The sequence below is a fragment of the Rattus rattus genome, chromosome 4, assembly GCF_011064425.1.
Source record: "Rattus rattus isolate New Zealand chromosome 4, Rrattus_CSIRO_v1, whole genome shotgun sequence".
NCBI classification, from domain to species: domain Eukaryota; kingdom Metazoa; phylum Chordata; class Mammalia; order Rodentia; family Muridae; genus Rattus; species Rattus rattus.
This window is the reverse complement of record NC_046157.1, coordinates 132,315,311-132,343,207: the sequence shown is the minus strand read 5'-3', so window position 1 is coordinate 132,343,207 and position 27,897 is coordinate 132,315,311. Positions and strand designations below refer to the sequence as shown.

Sequence of the window (27,897 nt, the reverse complement as noted above, 5' to 3'; positions counted from 1 at the left end):
TATGATTTGGGTGGAATGTGAGGTCTTTTGTCCATATTTTCCTTCATTACTGTTACTGAGTTCCAAGAGTAGAGTCTCTTGTGAGATCCACATTTGCAAGGCTCCTCTCTCGCTCGGTTTGCCTCGGGGAGAGCAGATGTTTTTGACTGCAGTGAAATAGCACTTACTGACAGTTCTCTTCCCTCGTTGATGTTTGTTAAGGTCTCAGCACCTCTCTCAGCCTGCAGGCTGTATGTCTTCCTCATACGATCGGGCCTTGTCCATTTTCAGTTTCCCCATGTGGACTGTGGATGTAGTTAAGGTCTGGTTTCTTATGCGCCTTTTCAGTTGTTAAAAGATGGTCCCATTGAACTTCCCTGGGACTTTCTGTCAGCCATGTGTTGGGCCCCTTTCACCCTTGTCTTTTCCATTACCTGTGTGCGGCCTGGAGTCTGCTCACGCGTACAGACCTAAGCGTGCTGTCTTCTGACTTCATTTGTTCACTAATTCACAGATGGCCCACTCTGTCTACTTCAACCCACTGTTGAATACATCAGGTGAGGTTTGTATTAGTCCTATGCTTTTCTGCTCTGAGCTCTTATGTGGTGCCCTCTAACGTGTCTTTTTGATTGACAGCTGTTATTTGCTGAGACTTCATTAGCCCGGTTTTCTTTTGTTCTTTGCCTGTAGTTTAACCTAACTGATAGAAAAGTCTATTCTTTTTTTCATGTTTTGGAGTTTTATGTACATATTTTTTTCCTTGAGAATAGATTATTTTCCTCTCACGTAATATATCCTGAGCATGGTTTCCCTTCCCTCTCCTCCTCCCAGAACCTCCCCACCTCCCTCTCATACAGACCCACTTCCTTTCTGTCTCTTTAGAAAACAAACAGGCTCATAAGAGATAATAATAAAGCATAACAAGATAAACTATAATAAGATAAAACAAAACTGTCTTTGGAATTGAACAAGACAAACAGACAGAAGGAAAAGAGCCCCAGAGAGAGTCCTGTTCTTCTCTGGTCTGCTGCCTCCCCTTCCTCAGAGGAGTTTCCCTGGGGTATTTATTTCCTGTGGATCGGTGTGCTTTCTTCTTTATTTGTGTGCCTTGTGTTTCTGGAATTTAGAGATTTTTATTTGTTTTATGTATGTTAAGTACACTGTAGTTGTCTTCAGACACACCAGAAGAGGGCATCAGGTCTCATTACAGATGGTTGTGAGCCACCATGTGGTTGCTGGGAATTGAACTCGGGACCCTGGAAGAGCAGCCATTGCTGTTAACCGCTGAGCCGTCTCTCCAGCCCATGTTTCTGGGATTTAAAGCTGCACACTTGACTTACACGTGGCTGCTCTTGGTATCCTGCTCGCCACCTGCCTGGGCTTTGGGGTAGCCGAGTGTGGGATTGCTATTTGTTACTCGTTCAGTCTTTCCAAAACCATCTTTGTGGACTCTGAGATATCTGTTCCCACATCTTAGCGTTCAGCTAGGGTCTTGACAGGTTCACCACAAAGCTTGACACCAGTGAGAAAAGGAGGCAAAGCTGTGTGGTGGCGGTTGTTCGTGCCTTTAATCCCAGCACTGGGGAGGCAGGACTGGACCGATCTCTGCATTTGATGCCAGTTGGTCTACAGAGTGAGTTCCACAACAGCAGGGCTACATAGAGAAACCGTGTTTTTTTTTAAAAAAAAAAAAAAACAAGAAAGAAAGAAAGAAAGGGAGGGAAAAAGAAGGAAAGCTCTGTCACTGGTCGTAGACTGTCTTTGTGCTGGGAGCCCCTTACCACTTATCGGGCTCTTTATAGCCAACCTTAACTTTCACTTCCTGCTTGCACAGATGTTGACGTCTGCCAGATATGAAGCTGAGGCCTTCAGGTCTTTCTGAGCCTGTGGAAGATCTGTGGGCATGCACATGAATAGACACGCTGGTAATACGTCACCCCACCCAAGCACATGTTCTGGACTCCCAGTGAATTCTCCCAAACTCGTGCAGCATCAACTCCCATACAAGCTCTTTTTCTTAGGCGGCGGTGGTGGCAGTGGAACTTGGGTCAGGGTCAGACACAGCACCAGCATGTTAGGTGTTAGATTCTCATCCTGGGCAGGGCAGAGCAGGACTGTATGAGAGTTAATCACAATTCTCTCATACATGAAGCGTGTAACTTAGAAAAGATTTCCAGAACTCTCCACTTAAGGTAAAATCAAGGTTTTGTTTTGCTGTGCCGTCAAGTTCACAGTCTTTTACTACATGGTTTTTATTTCACAGGGAATTTGATAAGTCTGTGGGGAGGGAAAGGCTGACAGAGGCTCTGAGAGGTTCCTCCTTTTAGAGCAGTATCCAGCACTTTGACATAGTCACACTTGTGGACTGAGTCACAGCCACTTGGGTAAATAAATCTCTACTGTTTGAAATCGACATTAATATTTTTATTCTGCTTAAAGTCCATTAGATGTAATATCATCCTGAATTTTTAGCTTATACTTTCTATGTTTATTGTAGTGTATTTATTCTGTCTTATTTTAGAAATCGTTTTTATTTTTACTGAAGTGAAGGCCAAACCATTGCAGATTGCGGCTGTGACGCAGCCGGGAACGCCTGCCTGCTTGATTTGGTTACACAGTTTATTTACATGGCCGTCTTACTGAATCCCTTGTAAGATTTAGGGAGCGCAAAAGAAAGTGTTATTTTTCTGTTCTTTTCAGCTCTCAGAAGAATTATTAGACAAATGGCTGTCCTACCCAGAGACCCAGCACATACCTGTGAGCCAGCATATGCTTGGTTTTGCTTTGAAGTTTGTCACACGGATGGTACTGGGTGACACATTTGAAGGTGAACAGGAAGTCATCCGATTCCAAAAGATTCACGGCACAGTGAGTAGCGAGTCAAAGAAAAAAAATGTAAAATGAGTCTTTTATCAGGCTGAGTAGACGAATGTTGACTTTACCTCTGAAGAAGGTGTGTGTGTGTGTGTGTGTGTGTGTGTGTGTGTGTGTTTGTGTGGCGTTTATTTGTACATGTATACCCATGTATGTATGTATGTATTAAGAGGTATCTTCCTCTTAATTTGTTTCATCTTAGTTTTGAGACAGTATCTCTTCCCAAGCCTCAGCAGTTAGACTGACTGGCCAGGGAGCTCCTGGGCTCTGAGCATCCTTCAGCACGGTGTTATAGGTGTGCGATAGCCGTGGCTGGCTTTCTGTGTGGATGCCGGGACTCTGGTTCTCACGTTTGCATAGCAGGCATTTTACCAACTGAGCCATCTTCCCACATGTGTGCCTTAACATTTAAGCATCTTCTTTGATCTAACAAGCTAATTGGTGTAGTGTGTGTGTGTGTGTGTGCGTGCGTGTGTGTGCGTGCGTGTGTGTGTTTTCTTTTTAGATAGTTTTTGAAATGTAAAAAGTATCTGATTAAATTAAAAAAATTTAAAACTTAACCAGTAATATTAAATTCTAAAAGGAAGAGAAATGCTAGAAGCTAATAGAACTAGATTGTGTCCTACATAGAAAGTTCAGCGCAGTCAGTGGAGCGTGAAGACGCTAATGAGGTGAGTGTGATTAGCAGCGAGACTAACTCAGTCTAAATTGAGTAGCACTGTCTTTCCTATACTCACATGTGGAGTCCTTAAATTAGTTTCAACATGAGAGCACTTATTTTCTGAAAATCATATGTAGGTCATGAACCCTACCACTTCTCAGATTTGAGAAATTATTCCTTACATTATTTAAGTCTACAAGAGATTTTTTTTCTCTTCTTTCTTTCTTTCTTTCTTTTTTTTTTTTGAGACAGAGTCTCACTATGTAGCCTGTCTCTCCTCGATCTGGCCATGAAGACTAGGCTAGCCTCAAACTCACAGAGATCTTCCCTCTTCCCGCCCCTACTGGGATCAAAGGCGTAAACCATCGCACCAGATTTAATAGTTAAAACAATGTGTTCTAAACAGGAATCACCAGGAACTGGAGGGTACTGCCCTGTCACTATTTAATACATATGTGTTGTTGGGTGCGTGTACGTGTGTGTGGAGGCCAGAGGACAACTTCGGATACCATTGTCACGAATGTCATCTGTCTCTGCTCCCCAGTGCTGTGACTACGGTCCAGCGTCCCCACGCCCACTCTCCTAGTCAGGTTCCTGTTGCTGTGACAAAGCAGTCTGACCAAAAGCAAGCTGGGGAAGAAAAGGGTTCATTCAGCTTACACTTGACATTGTAGTCCATCGCTGAGGGAAGTCAGGGCAGGAACTCACACAGGGCAGGAACCTGGAGGCAGGAGCTGATGCAGAGGCCATGGAGGGTGCCGCTTACTGGCTTGTTCCCCATGGCTTGCTCACCCTGCTTTCTTAAAGAACCCAGGACCACCAGCCCAGGGATGGCACCAACCACAGTGGATCCTCCCACCCTTGAGAAAATGCCTTACAGCTGGATCTCATAAAGGCATTTCCTTAACTGAGGCTCCTCCTCTCTGATGGCTCTAGCTTGTGTCCACTTGACATAAAACTAACCTCCTAAAAATATTTATTTTAGCTGGGTGGTGGTAACACCTGTCACTAATCCCGGCACTCGGAAGGCACAGGCGGGCAGATCTCTGAGTTTGAGGCCAGCCTGGTCTACAGAGTAAGCTCTAGGTCAGCCACACACAAACAAAGGATTTATATCACTAGTTCATACACATGTATGTGCAGTGGTGCATTTGTGCATACATGGAGCCTAGAGGAGGGTATTGGAGTTACAGGCATTTTGCTTGTTAAAGGGACGCTGGGTTCCAAACTCTGGTTCCCATGATTGTGTAGCAAACACTCTTAAACCGTGGGCCTTTTTTCCCATCTGCTTTTCTGTGTGGGAGTCAGGCTCAGGTCCTCACACACAAAAGGTAAATGATTTACAGCTGAGCCATCTCCATGTTTTGCAAATTTAATTTTTACATTCAAATACCATGAAATATGCACATTAATAACTTTTGTGGGGTCTCGTTTTTCGTGACAGGGTTTCTTTGTGTTAGCCTGGCTGTCCTAGAACTCACTCTGTAGACAAGGCTGGCCTTGAAGTCACAAAGATCCTCTTGCTTCTGCCTCCTGAGTGCTGGGAGTAAAGGTGTGCATCATCACTACCTGGCTTACTTTTAAGGTAAGTATTAGAAACACTTAATTAAACTATTATTCTAACTCTACGGCCATACCACCCTGAAAGCGCCAGATCTCGTCTGATCTCGGAAGCTAAGCAGGGTCGGGCCTGGTTAGTACTTGGATGGGAGACCGTCTGGGAATACCGGGTGCTGTAGGCTTTCTAAACTATTATTCTGAAAACATTTATCCATTCATTAGTGTGTTTTTCCTCTTTTTTTCAGAGTTTTTGAATTGTTACTAAGGATTTGTTTCTTAACTAGTGACCAGTTTTGAAAGCATTTTTTCTGCTTATTGTCTTCAAATATGAAACTAAATTTTAACATTTGCTGGGCTTAAGTTAATGTTTATCAGTATCTCCAGTGAAATAAAAATTGATAATTACTTGTTATTTATTTAATGCCCTCCTATCTGAGGGGATAAGATACGTATAATAAAATACGTATCTCACTCTGCTGCCTTTTGGTCTCTGTTTCTTTTTCCTCCTCCTCTCCTTTTTTGGGGGTGGGTTTGAGTGTGGTGGGGAACATATGTCGAGGGTCTTATGTAGCCCAGGCTGGCCTCTATGTAGCCAAGGATGGCCTTGAATTTCCGATCCTTCTCCCTCCATCTGGGATTACAGGCAGGGCTCACCACATCCAGGCTCTGTCCTGCTGGGGATCCAATCCAATGCTAAACAGGTGTTCTACCAACCGTCCTCAGCCCACACACACCCTCTACCCCATGGGTGCTGCTTTTAAGAATGGGAAGTTTTCATATGCCAGCTGAAATTAGTTTGAAAGAGCCTTGATTGAAATCACTAAAACATATCTGAGCCCTGTTCTCAGAAACCTCGGACCAAATGATCATGCAGTCAGCTGCAAAGGAACAGCTGAGGTGCTCAGATACGCTGCTAAGGGAGGACCGCGGGACCGAACAGTTTATATCACTCAACATTAATATGTAGGAAATCTGTACACCACACGCAGTACTTACATGCTTTCTTGTTTTTAGGTGTGGTCTGAGATTGGAAAAGGCTTTCTAGATGGGTCACTTGATAAAAACACCACTCGGAAAAACCAGTATCAAGAGGGTAAGCTTAGCCACTCTCTCCCCGCTGCCCTCCTCCCACACCCCCTTGGTTTTACAAGACACGGTTTCTCTGTGTAGCACTGGCTGTCCTGGAAATCACTCTGTAGACCAGGCTGGCTTTGAACTCACCTGCTGGGATCAAAGCTGAGCACCACCATGTTTGCCCGGCTAGTGTAGCCACTTACAATTAACTGGTTTGGGGTGGTACCAGTTGGTAGGTAGTCTACCTTGGATCTACAGCCAAGGTCTCATCTTCAAATGCTTTTTAAAGGTTTATTTATTATGTAGATGCCTGCATGTACAGATGGTTGTGAGCCACCACGCAGTTGCTGGGAATTGAACTCAGGACCTTTGGAAGAGCAGTCAGTGCTCTTAACCTCTGAGCCGTCTCCCCAGCCCTCATCTTCAAATTCTAATATGTATTCAGAGATACACGCGGTGATTTTTGTTGTCTTATCTCTGATGGCGAGATCACTGGTCATCTGTGTTTTCTCTGTGCTTTTTCCTTCTACATTTCATTCAGTGATGGTTTTTTCTTCAATGAAAGATAAGAAAAAGCAGTAAGTAGAAGCTGGTACTCACTGCACAGTGAGTACACAACACATAACTTGTAGAAAGCATAGGGGACACTAGAAAGCCATTCGGTCGCATGTATTATGAGTAATAAGGGGTGGAACTGTCTAAAAGAAGAAAATAGTATTTGTGACGTTTAAAAAATCTTACTGTGTTTGCTGTGCATGAGTGTTGTGCCTGCATGTACGTCTGTGTGCCACTTGCATGTCTGCTATTACTGAGGCCAGAAGAGAAGTCAGATCCTCTGGAGCTGTAGAGACAACTGTCGGTGTCGTGTGGGTGCTAAGAACTGAACCTGGGTCTTCTGCAAGAACAGCTTGTGTTTCCAACCGCCCAGTCCTCTTTCCAGCCCCCTCCCTCAAAAAAACTGCCGTTATAAAATTGAGTAAAATATTGTCTAAGTTTTCTGGCAGTAATGTATAAGAGAAATGGCTTAACAGTTGTTTACATCCTAGTATCCATGTTGTGAAGATCACAAACACCTGTAATTCCAGCTCTGAGGGATCTGATATCCTCTTACCTCTGAGGGCATCTGCACACATTCACACACGTGCACACAGACACAAAATAGATCGTTGGTAAAGTTGTAAACTAAAAAATAAATTTTTTTTTCTTTTTTTTTTTTTTTCGGAGCTGGGGACCGACCGAACCCAGGGCCTTGCGCTTGGTAGGCAAGCGCTCTACCACTGAGCTAAATCCCCAACCCTAAAAAATAAAATTTATATAGAAAAGCAGTATTGTGTAAGGCCAGGAGGCGACAGCTTGGGGACCTGGGAATCAGAGGATCAGATTCCCAGTGGCCATACCGAGTCTGGGTGTGGTGGTGCACAGTGTAACTCCAGCACTTGAGGGGACATTGAGGAGGTAGTGGATCCAAGGATTTGCTGGACAGCCAGCCTAGCTGAAATACCAACTTCTATGTCCAGTGAAGGACCTTCTCTCAGAAAGTAAGGTGCCAGGCCATCAAACGACTCAGTGGGTCAATGTTTGCTGGGCAAACCTAACTCTGATGTCCGATATCTTCCTCTGTCTCTCCTGTCCTTAAGTTCTGAGCCTAGAGCTCACTGACCAGAGGAGACTGGCGAGCCAGCAGGCCCCAGTGACTGTGTCAACCTCCCCAGTGCCTTTTTTCTTCTTTCCATAAGCGCGATGGGATATTTATCAAGGTCCTTGTAGTTAAGCCCTGGTTCTTCCTCCAAGCCCTGTGTTCCCAGAAATAAGACTCAGACTCAAAATATATTTACAGATACCTTGGCCATATAGCTAGGCTCTACTCTGACTAGATCATCACTAAAATAACCTAATTATTTTAACCTACATTCTGCCAGTTACCTGTCCTCAGGTACCCTGCGTCCATTCCATCTCATCTTCCCCAAGGACCTCCCGTGCCTGGCTCTATCTCAGAATCCTTACTCCTCCAGATGTCCCACCTTCTATTCCCTGCCTAAGCCATAGGCCTTAGGCTTTTGAATTGACAGGTGATGCGTCCATACAATACATAAGTTAGTCTCTCTACAGTCCTGATGGTTGTCTATTCTTTTTTTTTTTTTTTTTTTTTTTTTTTTTTTTCAGAGCTGGGGACCAAACCCAGGGCCTTGCGTTTGCTAGGCAAGTGCTCGACCACTGAGCTAAATCCCCAACCCAGTCCTCATGGTTGTATAGCAAACACTTTACTGAGCAATCCAAGCCCTGCATGTTAATATTTTACTCTGACCTGCTTCATTGCCTCCTTTTAGAATCAGACAGAGCAATGAAAACACAGATCCTGCACAGCGGTGTACATGTGTGGTCCCAGCTCCTTGGTACACTGAGGCAAGAGGATCATCAATTGAAGTCAGGAGTTGGAAACCCATCTCCTAAGGGGGAAAAGGGCCTCATGAGAACAACAGATTATTTTCCATACACAGTGGTATTGCGTCATAGTCTTCTCTAAAGTATTATGACCTACTGTGTGCTGGTTCTCACTGTGTGCACAGGCCACAAAACATCCTGTGCTCATGGTTGCTGTTCTAGGGATCATCCTGACACCCACCAGAAGCTTTTAAAATTCAGTTTGATACGTGCCCTGTCATAGTATTTGTTGTCATTCTCCTCACTTGATGGGTGTATTTAGGTTAATTCCCCTTTGCAAAAAACTATATTTCAGAAATACAATAATTCCCAAGCTTCGTTACACCACAGTATTGTGTTGTTTTGTTTTAATATTGAAATCTGCTCTCTACCTCCACTCAGATTCAATTACTATAATGTGTGACATGTGTTTTACTATTTTTAGAAATTCCTCCCAGGTAATCCCAGTGTGTGGCAGTGTGGGAATTACTGCATTATACCTTCGGCAACTCCTTTCCATGATTAATGTGTAGTCAGTTATTGAAAGCTTCCTACCTTTGGTCAAGATTTATACTGTCTTGGTATATGTTAGGTCCTTGGAGATGTTAATGACTAGGAAGAATTTTTGTGGTACCTCATTCTAGCTGGAAGAAATAAGAAATGATCCAAGTTAGTAAATTTATAGGGAGTTCTGAAAAGAAGGTGGAAAGTGAGGCCAGAAGGAGGCTAGCGCTGTGAGGTGGAGAGGCTACAATGTAGCTATCCTGAAGATGTTGCCAGTGAGGCCAGAGTGAGACTAGAAATGTGCGGTGGAGAGGCTACAATGTAGCTATCCTGACAATGTTGCCAGTGAGGCGAGGGTAGAGATGTGTGGTGGAGAGGTTGCAATGTAGAGGGGTTTTGTTGTTGTTTTGTTTTTTTAAATCTTGGTTGCGGCTGGTAGATGAGAATGCCAGGACAGAGGCAGAGGGAGTAACTCAGGTGCTCTTGCAGTGAAGCAGGCTAGAAAGAGAGTAAGGCTTGGATCAGGTGCTAAGCAGCAGGTGATGAGGGACAGAAACAGGAGGGAACAATAGAAAACTCTGTGCTTTGAGGACAACCATCAGCTGGCTAATGGGTTAAATAGGGAGTAAAAGAGAGTAGAAGACAGGCTGTTAGGCCAGAGTAACTACAGAATAAAATTATTAGTAAGTAAGTTGGGAAGGTTGGGAAGATGCAATTTTGCAGAGTGATCAAGAGTTCAGTATGTTGGATGCTACGTTTAATATGCATCTGGCATCTAAGTGGAGATGTTGAGTTTGCAGTTAAATTTATGAGTCTGGAGTTTGGAGGAAAAAAAGATCCTGACTAGAAATAAAAGTTTGGAAGTATTTGTTATATAGTTTTAAAATCTTAAGACCGGAGATCACAAAGATAGCAAATATAGATTAAAAGGGAGGTCCAGAACAGAGAGCCCTTAGGTAGTGAGTTCTAAGCCATCATGGGTCAAACAAGGAGACTCTGTCTTAAAACAGACAAACAAATGGACAGATGGAAGGATGGGAGGAAGGAAGGGAAAAGAAAAAAGAAAAGAAGGAAGAAAGAAAAAAGAAATAAGCAACAACCCAGTCCTTGGACATTCCACCCTTAAAACATTCAAGAGCCAGGAAGAGGTTAAAATGAGACTTGGCCGACCAGTGGGGCTTGTATAGCAGCCATGGAGTATCAGTCAGGTCCTGGGAGCCATTGCAAGCAGTGTGTCCCAGAGAGTGAGTCTTCACATCACCAGTGAAGGGACGGGTCAGCCAAGATGAGGAATGAAGCAAATCTGTGTACAGTTTTAGTGGAGTTGGTTATCAGTTATTTTTGTCTTTTAGGATTGAGAATTTACATTTCTCCTTGTTTCATGTCTGTTTCTGTCTTTTGATGAGTGATCCTTGATTTGAGAGGCGCTGTAGTGTTAAGAAGACTGAATGTAGAAGGAAGGATTGATATTAATGGAGAGATATGTATATTTGGAGGCCTGTGTGGTGTTAGAATTATTTACATTTGTGCCTGGGTGGTAATAATTTAGGTGTTTCTTTAACCATTCCCTGAATTGCATATTTGCTTATTTGCTTGTGTTTCAAGGCAGGGTTTCTCTGTGTAGCCCTGGCTGTCTTGGAACTCCTTCGTGATTTCTTTACAATTAACAAATCAGTTACTCCTTGAATTTATTTATTTATTTATTTGTTTATTGATTGATTGATTTTTCAGAACAGGATTTCTCTATGTAGTACTGACTGTCCTAGAACTTGACTTTTAGACTAGGTTGGCTCAAACTGACAAAGGTTTGCCTGCTTCTGCCTCCTGAATGTAGCTGAAATTTAACACAAAAAGAAAGAAAGAAATATGATTTAAATATAAATTTGCCTTAAAAATTATTGGTTACTGTTTTTAAAGTTTTTGTTCTGTACATGGAAACATTGTACAGAATTATTCTTAGGAGGTTTAATTTCCACAAATACTTATATTGTGATTTTTTTCTTTTTAATTTTTAAGCTCTCATGCAATTGGAAGCTATTTTAAAGAAAATCATAAAGGAACGAAAAGGAGGGGACTTCAGTCAACATACCTTCATCGACTCCTTAGTACAGAGAAACCTTAATGAGCAGCAGGTAATGGAATCTTGATTGGTTATGAAGAGGTCACATGGGCATAGAGTGCTTTCGGTGCAAATGGCCTCCAGGAAGTCAGGGCGTCTCATTTGTTATGGGTAGGCAGAGGCAGGCTAATTTCTGTGAGTTCTAGTGCAGCCTACACTGTGAGACAATCTCTGGAAAAACAAAACAAAAGGCATTGCAAGGTAGGATCCATCCATGACAGGGTGGGTAGGAGAGGGCGGGGATGAGAGCAACCAGAATGCATTGTGTACATGTCTGATTGTCAAAGGACAAATTTCACTAAAAATGATGGAAATGAAGGTGAAACTGACACAGGAAGAAGATGGTCAGTCCAGGATTTAGAGTTGTATTTGCCCTTTAATATGTAAATTGTGAGTTTGCGTACACCAGTGTGTGCAGGAGCCCTCAGAAGAGGGTGTTAGATTCTCTAAACCGCAGTTACAGGCAAGGGAGCTGCCACTGTGGTTGTTTGGAACCAGCCCTGTGCTCAGGAATCAAGTCCTGTGCCCCGTGCAAGAGCAGTGAGTGTGCAAGAGCAGTGAGTGTGCGAGAGCAGTGAGTGTGCGAGAGCGGTGAGTGTGGGAGAGCGGTGAGTGTGCGAGAGCGGTGAGTGTGCGAGAGCGGTGAGTGTGCGAGAGCGGTGAGTGTGCGAGAGCGGTGAGTGTGCGAGAGCGGTGAGTGTGCGAGAGCGGTGAGTGTGGGAGAGCGGTGAGTGTGCGAGAGCGGTGAGTGTGCGAGAGCGGTGAGTGTGCGAGAGCAGTGAGTGTGCAAGAGCAGTGAGTGTGCGAGAGCAGTGAGTGTGCGAGAGCAGTGAGTGTGCGAGAGCAGTGAGGGCTCAGAAGGCTGAGTCACCTCTCCCTCTGGTCCAGCAGCCCTTACCCTCGATCGACTCTCTGAGTACACGGATTTTGGGTTCGATGAAGACCTAGTAAAGAAATAATAATATATCCTCCTCCCAGCTTTTTGTTGAGCCTAATTTTATACTCTAGATTAGCTCAGTAGAGCCTGGTAAAGGCCACCTTGCATCTCATACTTTCTGAACTCAGTTTGCTTTTGTAGATCCTAGAGGACAGTGTGGTGTTCTCTCTGGCCGGCTGCATAGTAACCGCAAGGTGTAAGTAACAATCAATTTCCGTCTCAGACGATAACAAAGCAGACACTGCTGAAGCTCTTCTAAAACCAAGAAATACTACAAGAATCCCTTTGTAGTTTCCCTTCCTTGTTTATAAAAAGCTCATTTCGCTTAGTCTGCCACACACCCCACCCCGACCCCCCTCCCCATCCCCATGTATTCAATTACACATTTGAAGATTGCCTCAAAAACTTGAAACACTTTATGGATTGTGGATTCTAGTTAGTGCCTTTCAAATGAACTGCTATCAACACCTTTCCTGGAGGAGGGAAGAGTGGTCCTTTTCCTGCCGCTCCTCCCCCTCCTCTGGTGCTAAGGGTTGAATCCAAGTCTTTGTCCCACAGATAAACAGCCCCCACTGAGTCCCAGCCAGGCCTCTTGCTGCTTTTCATTGATTCCGGGTGGTTACTCAGGACCCTGAAAGGGCCTGGAGTCCACAGAGATCATGATTTGAAAGAACTCTTTTGGAACTGGAGATCTATTTAAAATAGAGTTCTATTTAAAATTCTAGATGTGTGACCTTTGCCAGTTTGTAGATTTATAGAGAACAGCACATTGATACAGTATTTATAAAAATATTTATAAACATAAAAATGCATAACATAAAATGATCCCAGGAAGTAGTACCGGCTTAAAATGTAGGAAATTCTATGTTCACTTAAGGACTTCATTATATGTCTTCATTTCAAGCATAGGTTTTTAGACTGGTTAGGCAGGCCACGCGTTTCTCCTCTTTAACCCCCAGATGTATCTAGGTATTACAGAGAAAATGAAATTTATGCAGATGTCTCAACTATTTTAATTTTTTTCTTGCATTTACTTATCTGTTGTGATGGTAGTGGCCACGTGCCACAGTGTGAGCAGGCAGTTGGAGTCCAGCTTATCATGTAGGTCCCAGGGATTGAACTCAAGTCATTAAGCTTGCCAGCAAGTGCCTTTACCTGCTGAGCCGATCAACTTTTTTATTCTTTTAATGTTTGTCTGTTTTAAGTCTATGTAACAGTAAAGATATATCTTTTCTAAAGCATTTTTGTTTGTTTGTTTGTTTTTATTTTTTTTAATGTCATTAACCTGGGCATGGTAACACATGTCTAAATTCCAATACTGAGGAAGATGAGTTGGGAGGATCACAAGTTCCAGGCTAGCCAGACCCAGTCTAAAAACAGAAACAAAATAAAACTCAGTTTATCGTGCTGTACACACCACAAAATTTGGTCATCTCAAAGGTAGAATTAATAGCTAAATCTCATTTTTAGTTTTTAGGGAGAGTTTGTAAAGAGTGTTGCGATTTATTTCTTTGTATGTATGCTGTGACTTTTTTAAAAGGTGTGTTTATTTTACACATACAAATGTTCTCTTCATATAGTATGTGTCTTAGTTAGGGTTTTACTGCTGTGAACAGACACCATGACCAATGCAAGTCTTACAAAGGACAGCATTTAACTGGGGCTGGCTTATGAATTCAGAGGTTCAGTCCAGACAGGCACAGGACAGGCAGAGCTGAGAGTTCGACCTCTTCCTTTGAAGGCTGCTAGCAGAATAGTCACTCCCAGGCAGCTAGGGCCAGGGCATTAAAACCCACACTCACAAGGCTACACCTTCTAGTAGTGCCACTTCCTGGGCTGAGCATATACAAATCATCGCTGTGTGTGTGTACCACATATTTATCTCCATTGCCTTCGGAAATCAGAAGGAGGCTTCAGATCCCTAAGAGTTACTGGTGGTTGCTGGAAATCAAAGCTGGGTCTTATGCAAAAACAAGCCATTTTCCCAGCTATGACTTAAAGAGGCCTCTGGAGTTTTCGAAAGTCAGGAGGTCAGGAACTTTAACTGAAGTTCTCACCACTCCATTTCTTAGTCTTGGGGAACCTATTTCTGTATTCTCTACTTTTCTAACATAGTTATTTCCAGATGACCCTTGTTTGTTTGTCTTTTGTTTTTCTTGAAGATTTATTTACTTTTAGTTTATGGGCATTGATATTTTGCCTGCATATCTGTCTATGAAGGTACCAATTCCCCTAGAATTGGAGCCACACACAGTTGTGAGCTGCCATGTGGGTGCTTGGAATTGAACCCAGGTCCTTTCAAAGAGCAGCCAGAGCTCCTAACCACTGAACCATCTCTCCAGCCCATATTTCTTTTGTTTGTCAAGATAAGGTTTCTCTGGGTAGCCTTGGTCTGTATAGATGGCTCTTAAGATGCCTTTTAGCTGAGAAATTAATATCAAATATCTACAAATTACATTTTTAAACTATTTCCAGTCATATATGTTTTGCATTTTAAAACAACAACCACCCACACATTCACACACAAACACACACACACACACACACACACACACACACACACACGCACAACCCTACCACCATCAGTGACTGAAATTATTAGGCATTTATGCATACACATATGTTTTATTAGTTTTAAGTGATAGTGGAATCAGTTGGACATATGGGTGACCACTCTGCAAATCCTTACTGAATCCTTTCAGTAGTATATAGAAACATATCGTAAACTTTTACCGCATGTTTTAATATATATTTTAAATTACATATGTTTACATATCATTTGTGAAATAAAAATGCCAAGCTACTTTATGTTGTGGTGCACACCTTTAGTCCCTATACTTGGGAGACAGAGGCAGGTGGATCTCTGGGAGTTTAAGGCCAGCCTAGTCTACAGAACAAGGTCTAGGACAGCCATGGTGTGTAGGGAAAGTTAAAAACATAACCAGTTACTCTTGAATAATTAATTGATTTTTAGAGTTAATAACTGAATCAAACAGACATTTTTAAAAGGTTAACTTGGGGTTTTTAATTGTAGCTTTTAACACGTGCCTTGCACACACAAGGCCTTAGTTTGATCACCAGCACTGTAGTAATAATAATTAATGATGATGATAAGTTAATTTGAGTCATTCCTTACTCTAGAAGAACAAGGTAATTGTATAAGGTGAAGTAAACAATAGCTATACACGGTTCAGAGAGGCTGGGATTGGGATAGAAAGGCCGGAACTGTAGCTACTGTTGCTTACCATATCCTAGGGAGAGGATGTAGCTTAGGCAGCATAGCTACTTTGTTTCCTCTGCTCTGTGCTCCATTTACCTTGTAGAAATAATTCATCAGCCAGCTGAAACCAGGCCTGAGCCATGAGCCAGTGACCCTCGGGCTTGGATGTCCGAGTAGTTATTAAAGTGCAGATGGCAGCCAGCGAGATGGCTCAGAGGCTAAAGGCTCTGGCCACCAAGCTGCTGACCTGAATCCAGTCCCAGGAATCCACATAGTGGAAGGAGAAAATGGAGTCTTACAGGTCATGAACTCCACAGGCATATCAACATGCTTATACACACAAACACACACACACACACACACACACACACACACACACACACACCCCACGTACACACACCATACACACACACATAAATACATAGAAAATAGAGTAATAAAATTAAATTTTTAAATACAATTAAAGTTGTTGTTATTGTTGTTTTTTTAACTAGTGCAGGTGAGTGGCCCTTACCCCAACCTGGAGATTCAGACTCTCTGGACATTACAGCACCAATAAACTCTCAGGTGGTTTGGGGAGCCAATAGCCAGAGCAATAATTAATTATTAAAAGTCTAGAAATATTTAATGTTATTGTCTATGCAAATCTCCCACTTCTTTGATTTGAAGGAATCATTTCATTGGTGCTTCTGAGGAGAGAAGCTGATGAGGTCAGGTTTTTAGTTCGTGAGACTGAAACAGACCTCCCGCATTCAGCCCTCCCCTCCCTGTCTGGTCTCGATAACCCTAGGTAGGATGTAGTGAGTTTGTGAGTTTCCTGTCAGACTGCAGAAGGGTGGTATCTTGATAGCTCTGTGTAGTTTGCCATCTTCTATACATATTGTGTTCTGTTTGAAGAAACTCAAATTCTGTAAATAATTTCATTTTCATTTTTAGTAACATTTATGTACCATGGCATGGTGAGGGTGTGTGGAAGGGGTAGATTTACAAACTTGTTTTTTTTTTTTTTTATTTTATACCAAAAATTATGCAGTAGCTATTTTCTTTATTACTAACATACTTTTTCTGTAGTGTGTACCTGGGCCATTCACTTCCTAACAACATCTGAAGAAGTTCAGAAGAAGCTACACAAGGAGGTAGACCACGTTTTGGGGAAGGGTCCTATTACTTCAGAGAAAATCGAGCAGCTCAGGTAAGACTACACGAAAGGAAAAAATCATTAAAAGGCAAACATCGGGTGGTTTATTTATAACATAAAGCTTATGCTAGTATGTAGGAAAGGTATGTAGGATCTTAAAATATTTCTATATATTTACAATAGAATAGAATCTAAAAATATTTATATAGATCTACATAGATTTTCATTTGTTTCCATTTATTTTTTTAAAAATAATTTAGCCAGGCATAGTGGTACACATCTTCAATTCCAGCACTTGAGAGGCAGGAGAGGCAGGGATCTGTGAGTCCCACACCAGCCTGGTCTACATAGTCAATTCTAGGACAGCAGAACTACATAGTGAGGTCCTATCTTGTTAAAAAAAAAAAGCTAAAATGTATATGCATCTGTGTCTGTGCGAGTGTTTGTGCACACGCGTGTGTGTGCCTGCGGGGACCAGAAGAGGGAGTTGCGTCCCTTGGAGCTGGAGTTGCTGGTAGTTGTGAGGTGCACAGCCCGGCTGAGCAGCAAGCACTGGACAGTTTCTGCTTTTAAAGGCAAAGTCCTCCTGAGTGCTGGGATCACAATGACACACACCACACCTATTTAATTACAGATTTTTCTTTTTTCAGAGCTGAGGACCAAACCTAGGGCCTTGCACTTGCTAGGCAAGCGCTCTACCACTGAGCTAAATCCCCAACCCCTTTTAATTACAGATTTTAATGGACAATTTAATCTCATGTCTAAAATCATAAAAGTAGTTCTGGGAGCTGGAGAGATGGCTCAGCGGTTAAGAGCATTGGCTGCTCCTCCAAGGGACCCAGGTTTGATTTTCGGAACCCACGTGTGGCTCACTATGATCTGTAACTGCAGTATTCAGGGATCCAGTGCCCTCCTCTGGCCTCTATAGTCAGTATACACTAACGTGGTGCACAGATGTACATGCAAACAATACCTACACAAAATACTAAATTTAAAAACAAGACTATGCACCTATTGTGCCACATTAAAACAATAAAGTCGCTCTAGGTAACCTGTCAGTTATCCTATAAATAGTAGCAATGCGGTCAAGCATGTGGACATAGGAATTCCTGTCAGAAGCCATCCAGGAAAGGCTATGGCAAGCAATTGAGTTGTGGAGAGATGGCCCACTGTTTTTCATGGCTGTGATGGGTGAACTCTGAGATGCAAGGTCCTCAGAGACTTCATCCCGGGATTGCTGATATGCCTTTCTTGTCACTATTACGTAGCCTAATGATTCCAGGGCATCAACTCACCCTATTGGACAAATTCCCTGCCAATCAACATGAAGATGAACTTTCATGAATTAATGCTAGGTAAATTAATTATAGCATTCCTGATTTGATTCAAATAATCTTAAGAAGAAAGTTTAAGAAGATGATCGTAGTTGTTTTGCCAGAAAGATGTAATAAAGAATCAAGAATAGAATGTGTCCCCTCCTCATGGAATAGTAAGTAAAGGTTGCATAATAAGGAATACAATGAATTTTCATAAGTGCACTAGAAGAGAAAGAAATAGGCTTGGAACAGATATGCGCTCAGGGGAAAACATTCGTTCTAGGTCAGGTCCAAGGATGAAGCCACAGGTGTGTATTATAATAAAGCAGTGCCATGAAAAACTGTGGCTTTGAACTTACAATGAGTTTATAGAGTGAAACACTGCTTTGAACTTACTATCAACTTCCTTCTGTAACTCCTTTTTGTGTAACATTGTACCTACAAGGTAATTGTATAAAGAACTTTTGTCTAAGAAGGTATAAAAAGGCTGAGAGAAGAAATAAAGTGGCTTTTGGGGCTCTGCCAGATCCACCAAATGTATATATGTATATGTCTGTCTGTCTATATCAATGTACATACATACATGTGTAGGTATATGTGTATGTATGTAAGTATACATGAACACTTGTAGAGTTGATGAAACAGGTGGTAGAGCCCATCCAAAGTGTGTGTTACGTGTTTATGTGTATGCTTGACTTTCTCCCTTTCTTCCTTTTCTTTTCTCTTTGTCTCACGAAGAGTTAACAACCTCCAAGCCTCTTACCTGGCCTGCTAGGGGTCCCTGAGCCGGAGAGAAAACAGCTCAAATAACTAAGCTTTTTTTTTCTTAGTCTCCCCCCACCCCCTCTGCTATCAGCAGAAGTTAAATTGCCAGAAGCCAGTGGTAACAGCCAAGAGTTAAAGAAGGTAGAAATTGCCACACTAAGCAGCGTTTGGCCACACAATGGCGGCAGAAGCAGCTAAGGCAATCAGCTTTGGCTATGAGTGCCCCTCCCCCCATACCTCTTCCCCACCCGTTGCCTGCCTCAGTGCCTGGGTGCCCGGTTGGGTCCTGGTAAATATAAAACAGCACAGGCACACTGGGAAATGCCGTGGTGGACCTTTATAATGTCAACCATACACCCAGCCTCTACATGACTTAAATTCCTCAACCTGTGTGCAGATGTGAGTAGCTGTATATTGCAAACACACAAGAGCTGGAAGCAGTCTAGATGTTTACCAACTGGTAGAAAAATTAGCAAATTGTAATATTGCCATACCAAGGAAGGCTCCAGCCACATGGAAAAACTTCGTTAATGAATTGAAAGAGACAAAGCGCAAAGGCCTCTGTACCACACGGTTTCACGGATCTGAAACTCTAGAAAAGGGGGCATTAATGCCATGGAAGCCCTTGCCGCTTACTTCTCTCCAACCCATTCTCTGAATTGCTACTGGGTCTGTGGCTGCACACTGGAGTCACTTGGCCAGTTTAATAGACAGGTACCGACCTGGAAGCGGTCTCAGACCATCCTACAGTCTCTGGGCATCAGAGAAAACCCCGAGTTCCGTCTTAACCAAATGTCCACAAAAAGAAAAGGAAATTACCCAGATCCCAGGAACTGCAGTTACAGACTGAGGAGCCCAAACCTGGGTCCTCTGAAAGCCATCAGTGTTCTGAAGCTCTGACTCATCTCTCCAACCTCCTCATGTGGGTTTTGACCGTTCTACAATTGCTTGCCATGTTTATTGACATCACATCTGTTTGTTTGTTTATTTATTTTAAAAACAGATATTGCCGGCAAGTACTTTGTGAAACCGTTCGGACTGCCAAACTAACTCCAGTTTCTGCCCAGCTTCAAGATATCGAAGGAAAAGTGGGTCCATTCATTATTCCTAAGGAGGTAAGAAGGGTTTGGTATATTTAACCCAGTTCGTCCCCAACTACTTTGCTATGTGCTTTTATTTTTATTCCTTTTAATTGAAAATAATGTTTTCCATACGATATACTCCAGTCACAATTTCCTCCCCTCCTCTGCTCCCATGTCCTCCCAGGCCTTCCAATTCCATGGTCTTCCTTCTCTCACAGAAAACAAACTGGCAAATAAGGAAGCGAACAAGTCAGAATAAATAAACAAACAGCTCGAAGGTAAAGCACAAAAATCCACATTCACAACACAGACACGGACACACAAACCAAACAATAAAAGCACAGATTGGAAACCATGATATACAAACTAAAGACCAGAAGGTTAAAAAATGCCAGAACAAAGCATTTTGCAATAAAGAGCACCAAAGTTCTCATGCACTCATTGTGCGGCGGCCATCACTGGATCCCAGCCCTCCGGCTGTCTAGCAGTGTCTTCTGAGGTAGAGTGTGTGGGTTTCTGTTAGCGCTCCTCCTCTGTCTGTTCTGCTGTGGATAGTCTGTGTTTTTGTGCAATTGTGTGTGTGATTGTTGTGCTGAGTGTGCATGACCATGTATATGAATTTATCTAGAAACGCAATTTAACAGCTGGTAAGAATACTCAGCAGATAACACAGCTGCTGGTCACGGCTGGTGACCTGAGTTTAATTCCCCGAACTCATATAAAGGCGGAAGGAGAGAACTGATGCCAACGAGTTGAACTCTTATCCCACACATGTGCCACAGGACACCCATAATCACACCTGCATATCCCACAATAATGATAAATACTTCTTGAAATTAGGTGTTAATATGAAATCTTATAATTAACATGTTGTTCTTTTATTCTTTTCTCTTGAGCATATCATAATAGAACTGGCACTTGATGGAGATCCAATTCATTTGAACAGCTATATAGTGTTCTGCTGTATGTGCAGTCTCTCTAGTGAGGATTTAGACTGACATTCTCTTTCTATCATTATAAATTGTACAGCTGAATAGGTATTGGCTAATGCCTTAGAAATGGAGTTTTGGAAGCTGGGCATGGTGGTTCATGTCTGTAATTCCAGTACTTGAGAGCCTGAGGTCAGAGGATTGCCATAGGTTTGAAGACATCCTGCAATACATCGTGTGTTAGAGGTCAGGCTGGGCTACATAGCAAGGAAATGGAATGTTTGGATCGAAAGGCATGTGTTACAAATAGGGAATGAAGTTAGCTCAGGTAGAGCTGTTGACCTACTTGGGTGCAAGGTCCTAGTTTAGAGCCTCAGCACTAACAAATGAGTTATTTAATTAATAATTAAATCTTGTAAAAGGTGATTTATACTTTACTAGTAAGGATAGTAACCCTTTTCAGGGTTAGGGATGTGTGTGGCTGAGTGATAATTTCCTAGCTTGCACAGAGGTCAGTCCTTAGCACAAAAGCTAACTAACTAATCAACTAAGTAACCAAATCATAAAATCCATTTAAGACTGAGGGTATAGTTCAGTGAGCCCCTGAGTTCGATCCCTATCACAAAATAAATAAGTAAATAAATAAAAATAATAATTTTTCCTCTCCAGTTCCTCACCACTTTGGACTCACGAATCTTCTGCATATTTTATGAATCATATGTGAATCATCTCATTGTTTCATTTGCTTCTTCCTGATCATTAGAAAGATGGAACGGCTTTTCATACGTGCATTAACAGTTTGCTTTTCTCTTGAATTCTGTCTTTGAACGCCCACTCTTCTCAGCTTCCTCTTCCTAGCGAGCTGTCTGTGTGTCACTCGGACGTCCGTCGGCTGTGTAGCGAGTGCCTCCCTGGTTATCATCCTCTTCCACTGATGCTCACGGTCATTTTCAGGTTTTCAGTTTCACACAGTTAAGTCTGGCTTTCCCTCTATGGCCTCCAGCTCTTGTGTGGCATGCATGAGAAGTCTACTTGCCTAGAAGATATTATGGGTCACTCTGTCGTCCTAAGGTCACCAAGATGGTGGCTACTGCTGATCTTGTCACTTTGCAAGTAGACACTTTCAGGTGACTTGTGTTTGTTGCGCTTGATTAATTGAACTGTTTTGTGTTTTAGACGCTCGTCCTTTATGCCCTCGGAGTAGTTCTTCAGGACGCCAGCACTTGGCCATCACCACACAAGTATGAAATGGTGCTATGTCTTTACGATTACTGGTTTCTATGTGTGCGCATATTTTGTTCCCTTTCTGATGTATGTGCTAGTGCCATGAGGGTGGGAAGCACCCCATCCTGTCTTCTTTGTTGCTTTTCTTTCATTGTCTCCTTCCTCTATCCACCCTTTTTCCTCCTCTCCCCCACCTCCTTTATCTATTTATTCTTAAGGCAAGACCTTGCTAGCCTTGAACTCATGCTAGCCTTGAACTTATGATCCCCCGGCCTCAGCCTTCCAAATGCTGAATTTACAGACATGTTAGAGTATCTATTTTGATTTTTGGTTTTATCTCTTTTATTATCACTTGTGTCTCATAATCCATATGGTTATCTGATTCTATAACTGTCCTTTAGTCTCGATACATTTTTTAGAAAAGAAGATGTCGCTTATACAGCTCTTTCATAGGATCTAGAAACTGTGCTGTGTGTCCCGCGTGGGATGGGAGAGCAAAGCTGGAGTCAGCAAAGCCATAGGGTGGATTTACCACCTTGGGAAAAGATGCATGGAGATGCAAATCCCAAGGGAAGGTCTGCTGGTGTAGCCTCTCTCCTAGAATGGGCATGCAAATTCATTTGTTGGTGCTGAGGCTCTAAACCAGGACCTTGCACACAGAGTGAAGGGGGTGGGGTTGACTTTTCCCTCCTGAAATTTGATGCCTTTGAGATTCATGTAAATTGCAACATGTTTTTTTCATGGTGGAGTAATATTCCATTAAATAGAGTTTGAATGCCATCAACCTACAGAAGAATATTGGGTTAACTTTAGTTTTTACTATTACGAACGAAGCCACTATGAACATTTGTGCTTTTTTGTTTGAACCAGTATTTTGTATTTTTTATAAATGCCTAAGACTATAACTTTACATATTTGTTAAGAACAAAATAAGAAATCGGAATACTTGATGGGCCTGGTGGTGTGTGTCGTCTATAATCTTATCATTTTGGAAATAATAAGGTAGGAGGATTGTGAGTTGAGTCTAGCCCTGGGGATTTACATCAGAAGGCAAGGCCTGGTTTGGTCAGCTCAAAAAAGGAAGGAAGGAAAGGAGAGGAGAACAGGAAAGAAAACAATAATCTTTGCACTCAGCTCCTTTGGCTCCAGTATTGGGTCATTTCACCCAGGAATATGTTGCTCCCCACGGAACAAGCTTGCTGCCTCAGCCCTTTGAGCAGAAAGGGAATAATTCCCATGTCTCAGGTGTGGACAAGCACAAAGTGATAATTGGTACAGTACTTAGCAAAGCACCTACTGGGTAACAAGTATTGACCAATTTGTGTGTACAGCACTCAAGGCCAGGTGCTATGCTAAACATTTTGCTTTTTTTTTTTTTTTTTTTGCTTGTTTTTAATTTAATTAAAATATAAATACATTTTCTTCTCCCTCTCCTGTCTTCTATCCCTCCTCTTCTGTGACCTTTGTTGCTGCACATGAAAATCAAAGAATCAACACAAACACAGCCTGCAGCACCCTTCCTGGGCTGCCTGCATGGACACGTTTCTAAGGCCTGCTGTGGGTGTTGGACAGAGAACTCATCCCCAGAGCAGACTGTTCTCCCACTCGAGGCAGTTGGTAGTTCCTTGGTCTCATGTGGCAGTGGGGCCTGGTGATGGGTTCCCCATCTTGGGAAGGTCAACCGTCAGAATTGGTCACGGCTTGTCAGGCAGCCATGTTGTAGAGATTTCACTGCAGACTTCCTGGTCCTCTGATACAAATCATTTTTGTGTTTTTACCTGATCCTACTTACGTCTCCCAGAGTCCAGTGAGCTGAGCGCTCTACAGGTGGAGAGACTGGCTAGAAAGGTTTGCACACCTTTGACAATAGCGACAGAACCCCAGCACCTGACCACTGCTGGCCTTCAAGTCTTTTACACACACCACCCAAGACCATCTCTAAGTCAGATTAATGCAACAAATATGACTTCTGGCATATTGCAAATGCTGACATTTTAATAAGTTGCAACATTGCTCTTAAAGGTGCTCACTAGAATCTCAATACAAGCTAGGCAGTAGTGGTGTATGCCTTTTTTTGAACCTTTTATTGATTCTTTGTGAATTTCACATCATGCACTCTGCTCCCACTCATCTCCCCGTTCCTTTATATCCACCCTCCATCCTTCCAACCTCCCCCTCAAAAGGAAATGAGAGAGAGAGAGAGACAGACAGACAGGCAGACAGACAGACAGAATCTAGTCGTGGAAGCTTCAGTGTGTCTCTCAGTATACCCTTTGTCCAAACATCTTTGCTTACAGATGTTCATTTCAGTGAGTTGTTGGTCTGGTTCGAGGCCTCTGGGTTCTGCCACGTTATCAATACTGGATCCTTACCTGGCCTCTTCTTGGCTATCCTGTTGTTGCCCTGTATCATGGAGATCCTTCAGCTTTGGATCTGTAGGACTGGTCCCTTCATGTACTTCAGCAGATCATAGAAGGGTAGATGTTAGGGTGGGCCAACTCAAAGCCCTGGATTCAAGCCTGGGTAATAGCTGAGTTGGTCGGCCCATCAGCTTCTCTGAACCCACCTGTATCACCAGGGCAAGCTCTGTGGCACTGCCCCAGCTAGCTCACCCAAGTGCCACAGCTGGCGATGTCTGGGGGGGTTGGAGAGGGGAATTTCTCTCTCACCCATGGGTAGCACACACCTTTAATCCCAGAAGTCTGGAGGCAGAAGCAGGTGGATCTCTGAGTTTGAGGCCAGCCTGGTCTACAGAGTGAGTTCCAGGGTAATCAGGGTTACCTAGAGAAACCCTGTCTCAAACAAAACAAAACAAAACAAAACAAAACAAACAAAACAAAACAAAACAAAACGGTGTCCGCCTGCCCTACACCTGTTTCCTGTATATTGGATGGACAGGTGTCCTCCTGCCCTACACCTGTTTCCTGTGTATTGGAAAGATAGGTGTCCACCTGCCCTACACCTGTTTCCTATGTCTTGGAATGACAGGTGACCACCTGCCATACACCTGTTTCCTGTGTATTAAAAGGACAGGTGTCCACCTACCCCACCTGTTTTCTGTGTTTTGGAAGGACCGGTGTCTACCTGCCCCACTAGCATGTGTCCATGCTCCTCTTTTCTAACTCAGTGTAGATCTTTTAAAAAACATCTAATTAAAAGGAACTTACATGTGTTCTTTTTAATGTTTCTATTTCTCCAGGCATGTTTGACAAGGCAAGTCTAAAGTTAAAAGACCTTTCTTAGCCTCTTAATATCTTTCACTTATAAATAGGTATGGATACAGTATAAATTACAAATGACATTTCAGGGCTTGAATCCCTAATTTTAATAGTGGAACAATGTGAAGTCATTACTTACATGTTGATCTGGTGGTCTGGATTTTATTCAGATATTATCTGGTATTTGACTCATCCTTGTGTTTCATGAAGGCTGCATCTCTGGCTCTGAAGAAGTTTTTCTTTTTTCTTTTTTATCATTTAGAGGTAACATTCATAAGCAGCAAGAGATTAAGCATCTCCTCGTGGTCGATGGTTTGGAAGCACAGTAAAGTCTAATGTGACTGCAGAAGATATAAACTCTTACAACCATGCTTTTAATGTTGATGTATAAGGCACAGGTGGATCTGTCTTGTGGTGACCTCGAATTTTCCTTGTAGGTTTGATCCAGACCGCTTTGCTGAGGAGCCGGTGATGAAAGTGTTTTCTTCTCTTGGCTTCTCGGGCACATGGGAATGCCCAGAACTGAGGTAAATGACAAGATGGCGTTCGGGAATGAGGGATGGCATGCCCATCTGCTCGGAATTAGATGCTCTCTTAATGAGGCCAAGCTCTGTAATTCTTAATGTCAACTTTTTAACCCTTCGTAACCAGTTGGCTCTCTTCCGGACCAGGTTTGCTTACGTGGTGACCACAGTGCTTGTGAGCGTGTTGCTAAAGAGGCTACATCTGCTTGCTGTAGACAGACAAGTTTTTGAAATGAAGTATGAACTGGTCACGTCCTGCAGGGAGGAAGCTTGGATCACTGTCTCCGAAAGACACTAGACGTTTATGCACTTAAAGTCTGTTAAGAATACGAAGGGAAATGCCCAGTTAGAATGTGCTGAGTTCCTTTATAAACCCAGTATCCTTTTGTGATATAAATTTGGATTTTTATATGTCAAAATTTCTTAATGTATGATATATGTTTATACTTATATTGACAACTTTAATAGGAAAGTTTGATTTTCTTTTAATTTGCATCATCGTCTAAGCCATTTTTTAATTTTTATTATTATGGGGGGGGGCAATGGGTTTTGAGACAGGGTTTCTCTGTATAGCCCTGACTACTCTGGAACTCACTCTTTAGACCAAGCTGGCCTCAAACTCACAGAGAGCACCTGCCCCTGCCTCCAGAGTGCTGGGATCAAAGTCATGTGCCACCACCGCCTGGCTAAGCCATTATTTTCAATCTTGATGTTCTTAGTTTGATCTCGCAGATGAGCAGTCTTAGAGAAGTCTTTTGTGCAAGCTGGAGAATCACGTTTTCTGGATATTCATAAAAGAGAAACACAATGTTGCTTTTCGCATTTCTAATAAATCACCTATCACTATTTGGAGGGTTGTTTTTGTTTTCTAGTATTAATGTGTCTTAATTGTTTTTGTTAGGCTTTAGTGCATCCCTAGGCATTCTGTCTAGCACCTGCTCTATGCTCTCATGTTACTAAGCAGTCAGCTAAAGGCTCGCACGTGGCTCAGCATGTCAATCAGTTCAGAATCACTGGGGAGTAGCACAGTTGCTTCTGAATGTTTCAAAGCCAGTGCCCCTCACAGTATGTGACAAACTGTGTTTTTCTGGAAATCTCACAGTACTATGATAAATTCTGCTGTTCGTGCAGAGAAACAGAATTCCCGAGTTGGGAATTAACTACGATGTCATAAGACCACAAAATGAATGCTTTAGTAAGAAAGAGTAAGGCAGGAGTCAAGACCACACCCAAAGCGAGATTGGGGAGAAGAAAACAGATGGCTGTAGAAATTGTAAGCCGTATGACAGAGAAGGAAAATACACATATTACAGGGCTCGCACAAACCGTTAAGGATCTGAGAACTTGGCTCAGTGGTAAAGAACTTGCCTGTGTGTGTTGCCCCGAGTTCAGCCCCCAGCACCTCGAAAACAAAAAATTCAAAACAAATAGTTTAAGAAAAATACACAGTAAGATGAATGGGCAAAAGATGAGGACAGAGCCCTCTACAGCGCTGTCCAGTCTCCAGTGAGTGAGGTGGTGCTGAAGCTATTTAGGGAATAGTCTAGGAATTGTTCAAAATATACGTTAGCACTAGTAAGTTTTAGTCACAATGCTGTAACGATGAAGAGTTTCCTTTCTACACTTCTTTGGTTTGTTTTTTTAATTTTGTTTTATTTTTATGTACACCATCACTCTCTTCAGACATTCCAGAAGAGGGCATCGGATCGCATTACAGGTGGTTGTGAGCCAATATGTGGTTGCTGGGAATTGAACTAGGACCTCTGGAAGAGCAGTCAGTGCTCTTAACCGCTGAGCCATCTCTCCAGCCCCTTCTTTCTACACTTCTACTGAGCTGTTATCCCAACCCCAGATTCCTTACCACTGAGCCCCGGATGCTGCTGCTGCTGCTGCTGCTGCTGCTGCTTGTTGCATTTTTTGTTTTTTTGGTTAAGAAGTCCTTTTTCCAGCTCTAAAGATGGCCCAGACAGTGAAGGCACCTGCCACCAAGCCTGATGGCCTGCGTTTAATCCTGAGACCCACATGATGGGAAGAAGGCATGGACAGGTTAGCCTCTGACCTACATATGCACACCCACACACAAACAAATAAATACAATTAGACAATTTTTTTTAAATTCCACTTTCTTTGTAAATTTGTTTTCAGACAGCTCCAGGAAGAAAGCCAAACAAAAAGCAGTAAGGAATGATTGCAAACTGGTTATTTTTAACACCACTGACTTTCATTTTTGCTTTCCAAGAGTTACAAATCTCAAATTACAAAACGTGCACGTGTTTGAACACACAAACACACATCCTAGTTATTGAGTTATCCTATGATGCATTTATTGATCAAATACTTGTAAAAAGTATT

At 42.6% G+C, this 27,897-nt stretch overlaps 1 protein-coding gene and 1 non-coding gene across 3 annotated transcripts in view; both read left to right on the top strand.

Annotated features, from left to right (window-relative positions):
• LOC116899406 (cytochrome P450 20A1) overlaps positions 1 to 26,388 on the top strand; it is a 41,371-nt gene extending 14,983 nt beyond the window's left edge. For both annotated transcript variants that reach the window (XM_032901142.1, XM_032901143.1), the window contains 8 exons: positions 2,680 to 2,847; positions 6,089 to 6,167; positions 11,090 to 11,205; positions 12,271 to 12,325; positions 16,421 to 16,541; positions 19,572 to 19,683; positions 21,756 to 21,820; positions 25,459 to 26,388. In XM_032901142.1, coding sequence (XP_032757033.1) covers positions 2,680 to 2,847; positions 6,089 to 6,167; positions 11,090 to 11,205; positions 12,271 to 12,325; positions 16,421 to 16,541; positions 19,572 to 19,683; positions 21,756 to 21,820; positions 25,459 to 25,552 — 810 coding nt within the window. In that variant the 3' untranslated portion in view covers positions 25,553 to 26,388. The remainder of the gene's footprint in view (positions 1 to 2,679; positions 2,848 to 6,088; positions 6,168 to 11,089; positions 11,206 to 12,270; positions 12,326 to 16,420; positions 16,542 to 19,571; positions 19,684 to 21,755; positions 21,821 to 25,458) is intronic.
• Positions 5,138 to 5,256, top strand: LOC116899841. Its single transcript, XR_004387838.1, has one exon. It is a non-coding gene; the product is annotated as a 5S ribosomal RNA (ribosomal RNA).
• Positions 26,389 to 27,897: the final 1,509 nt, after the last annotated feature.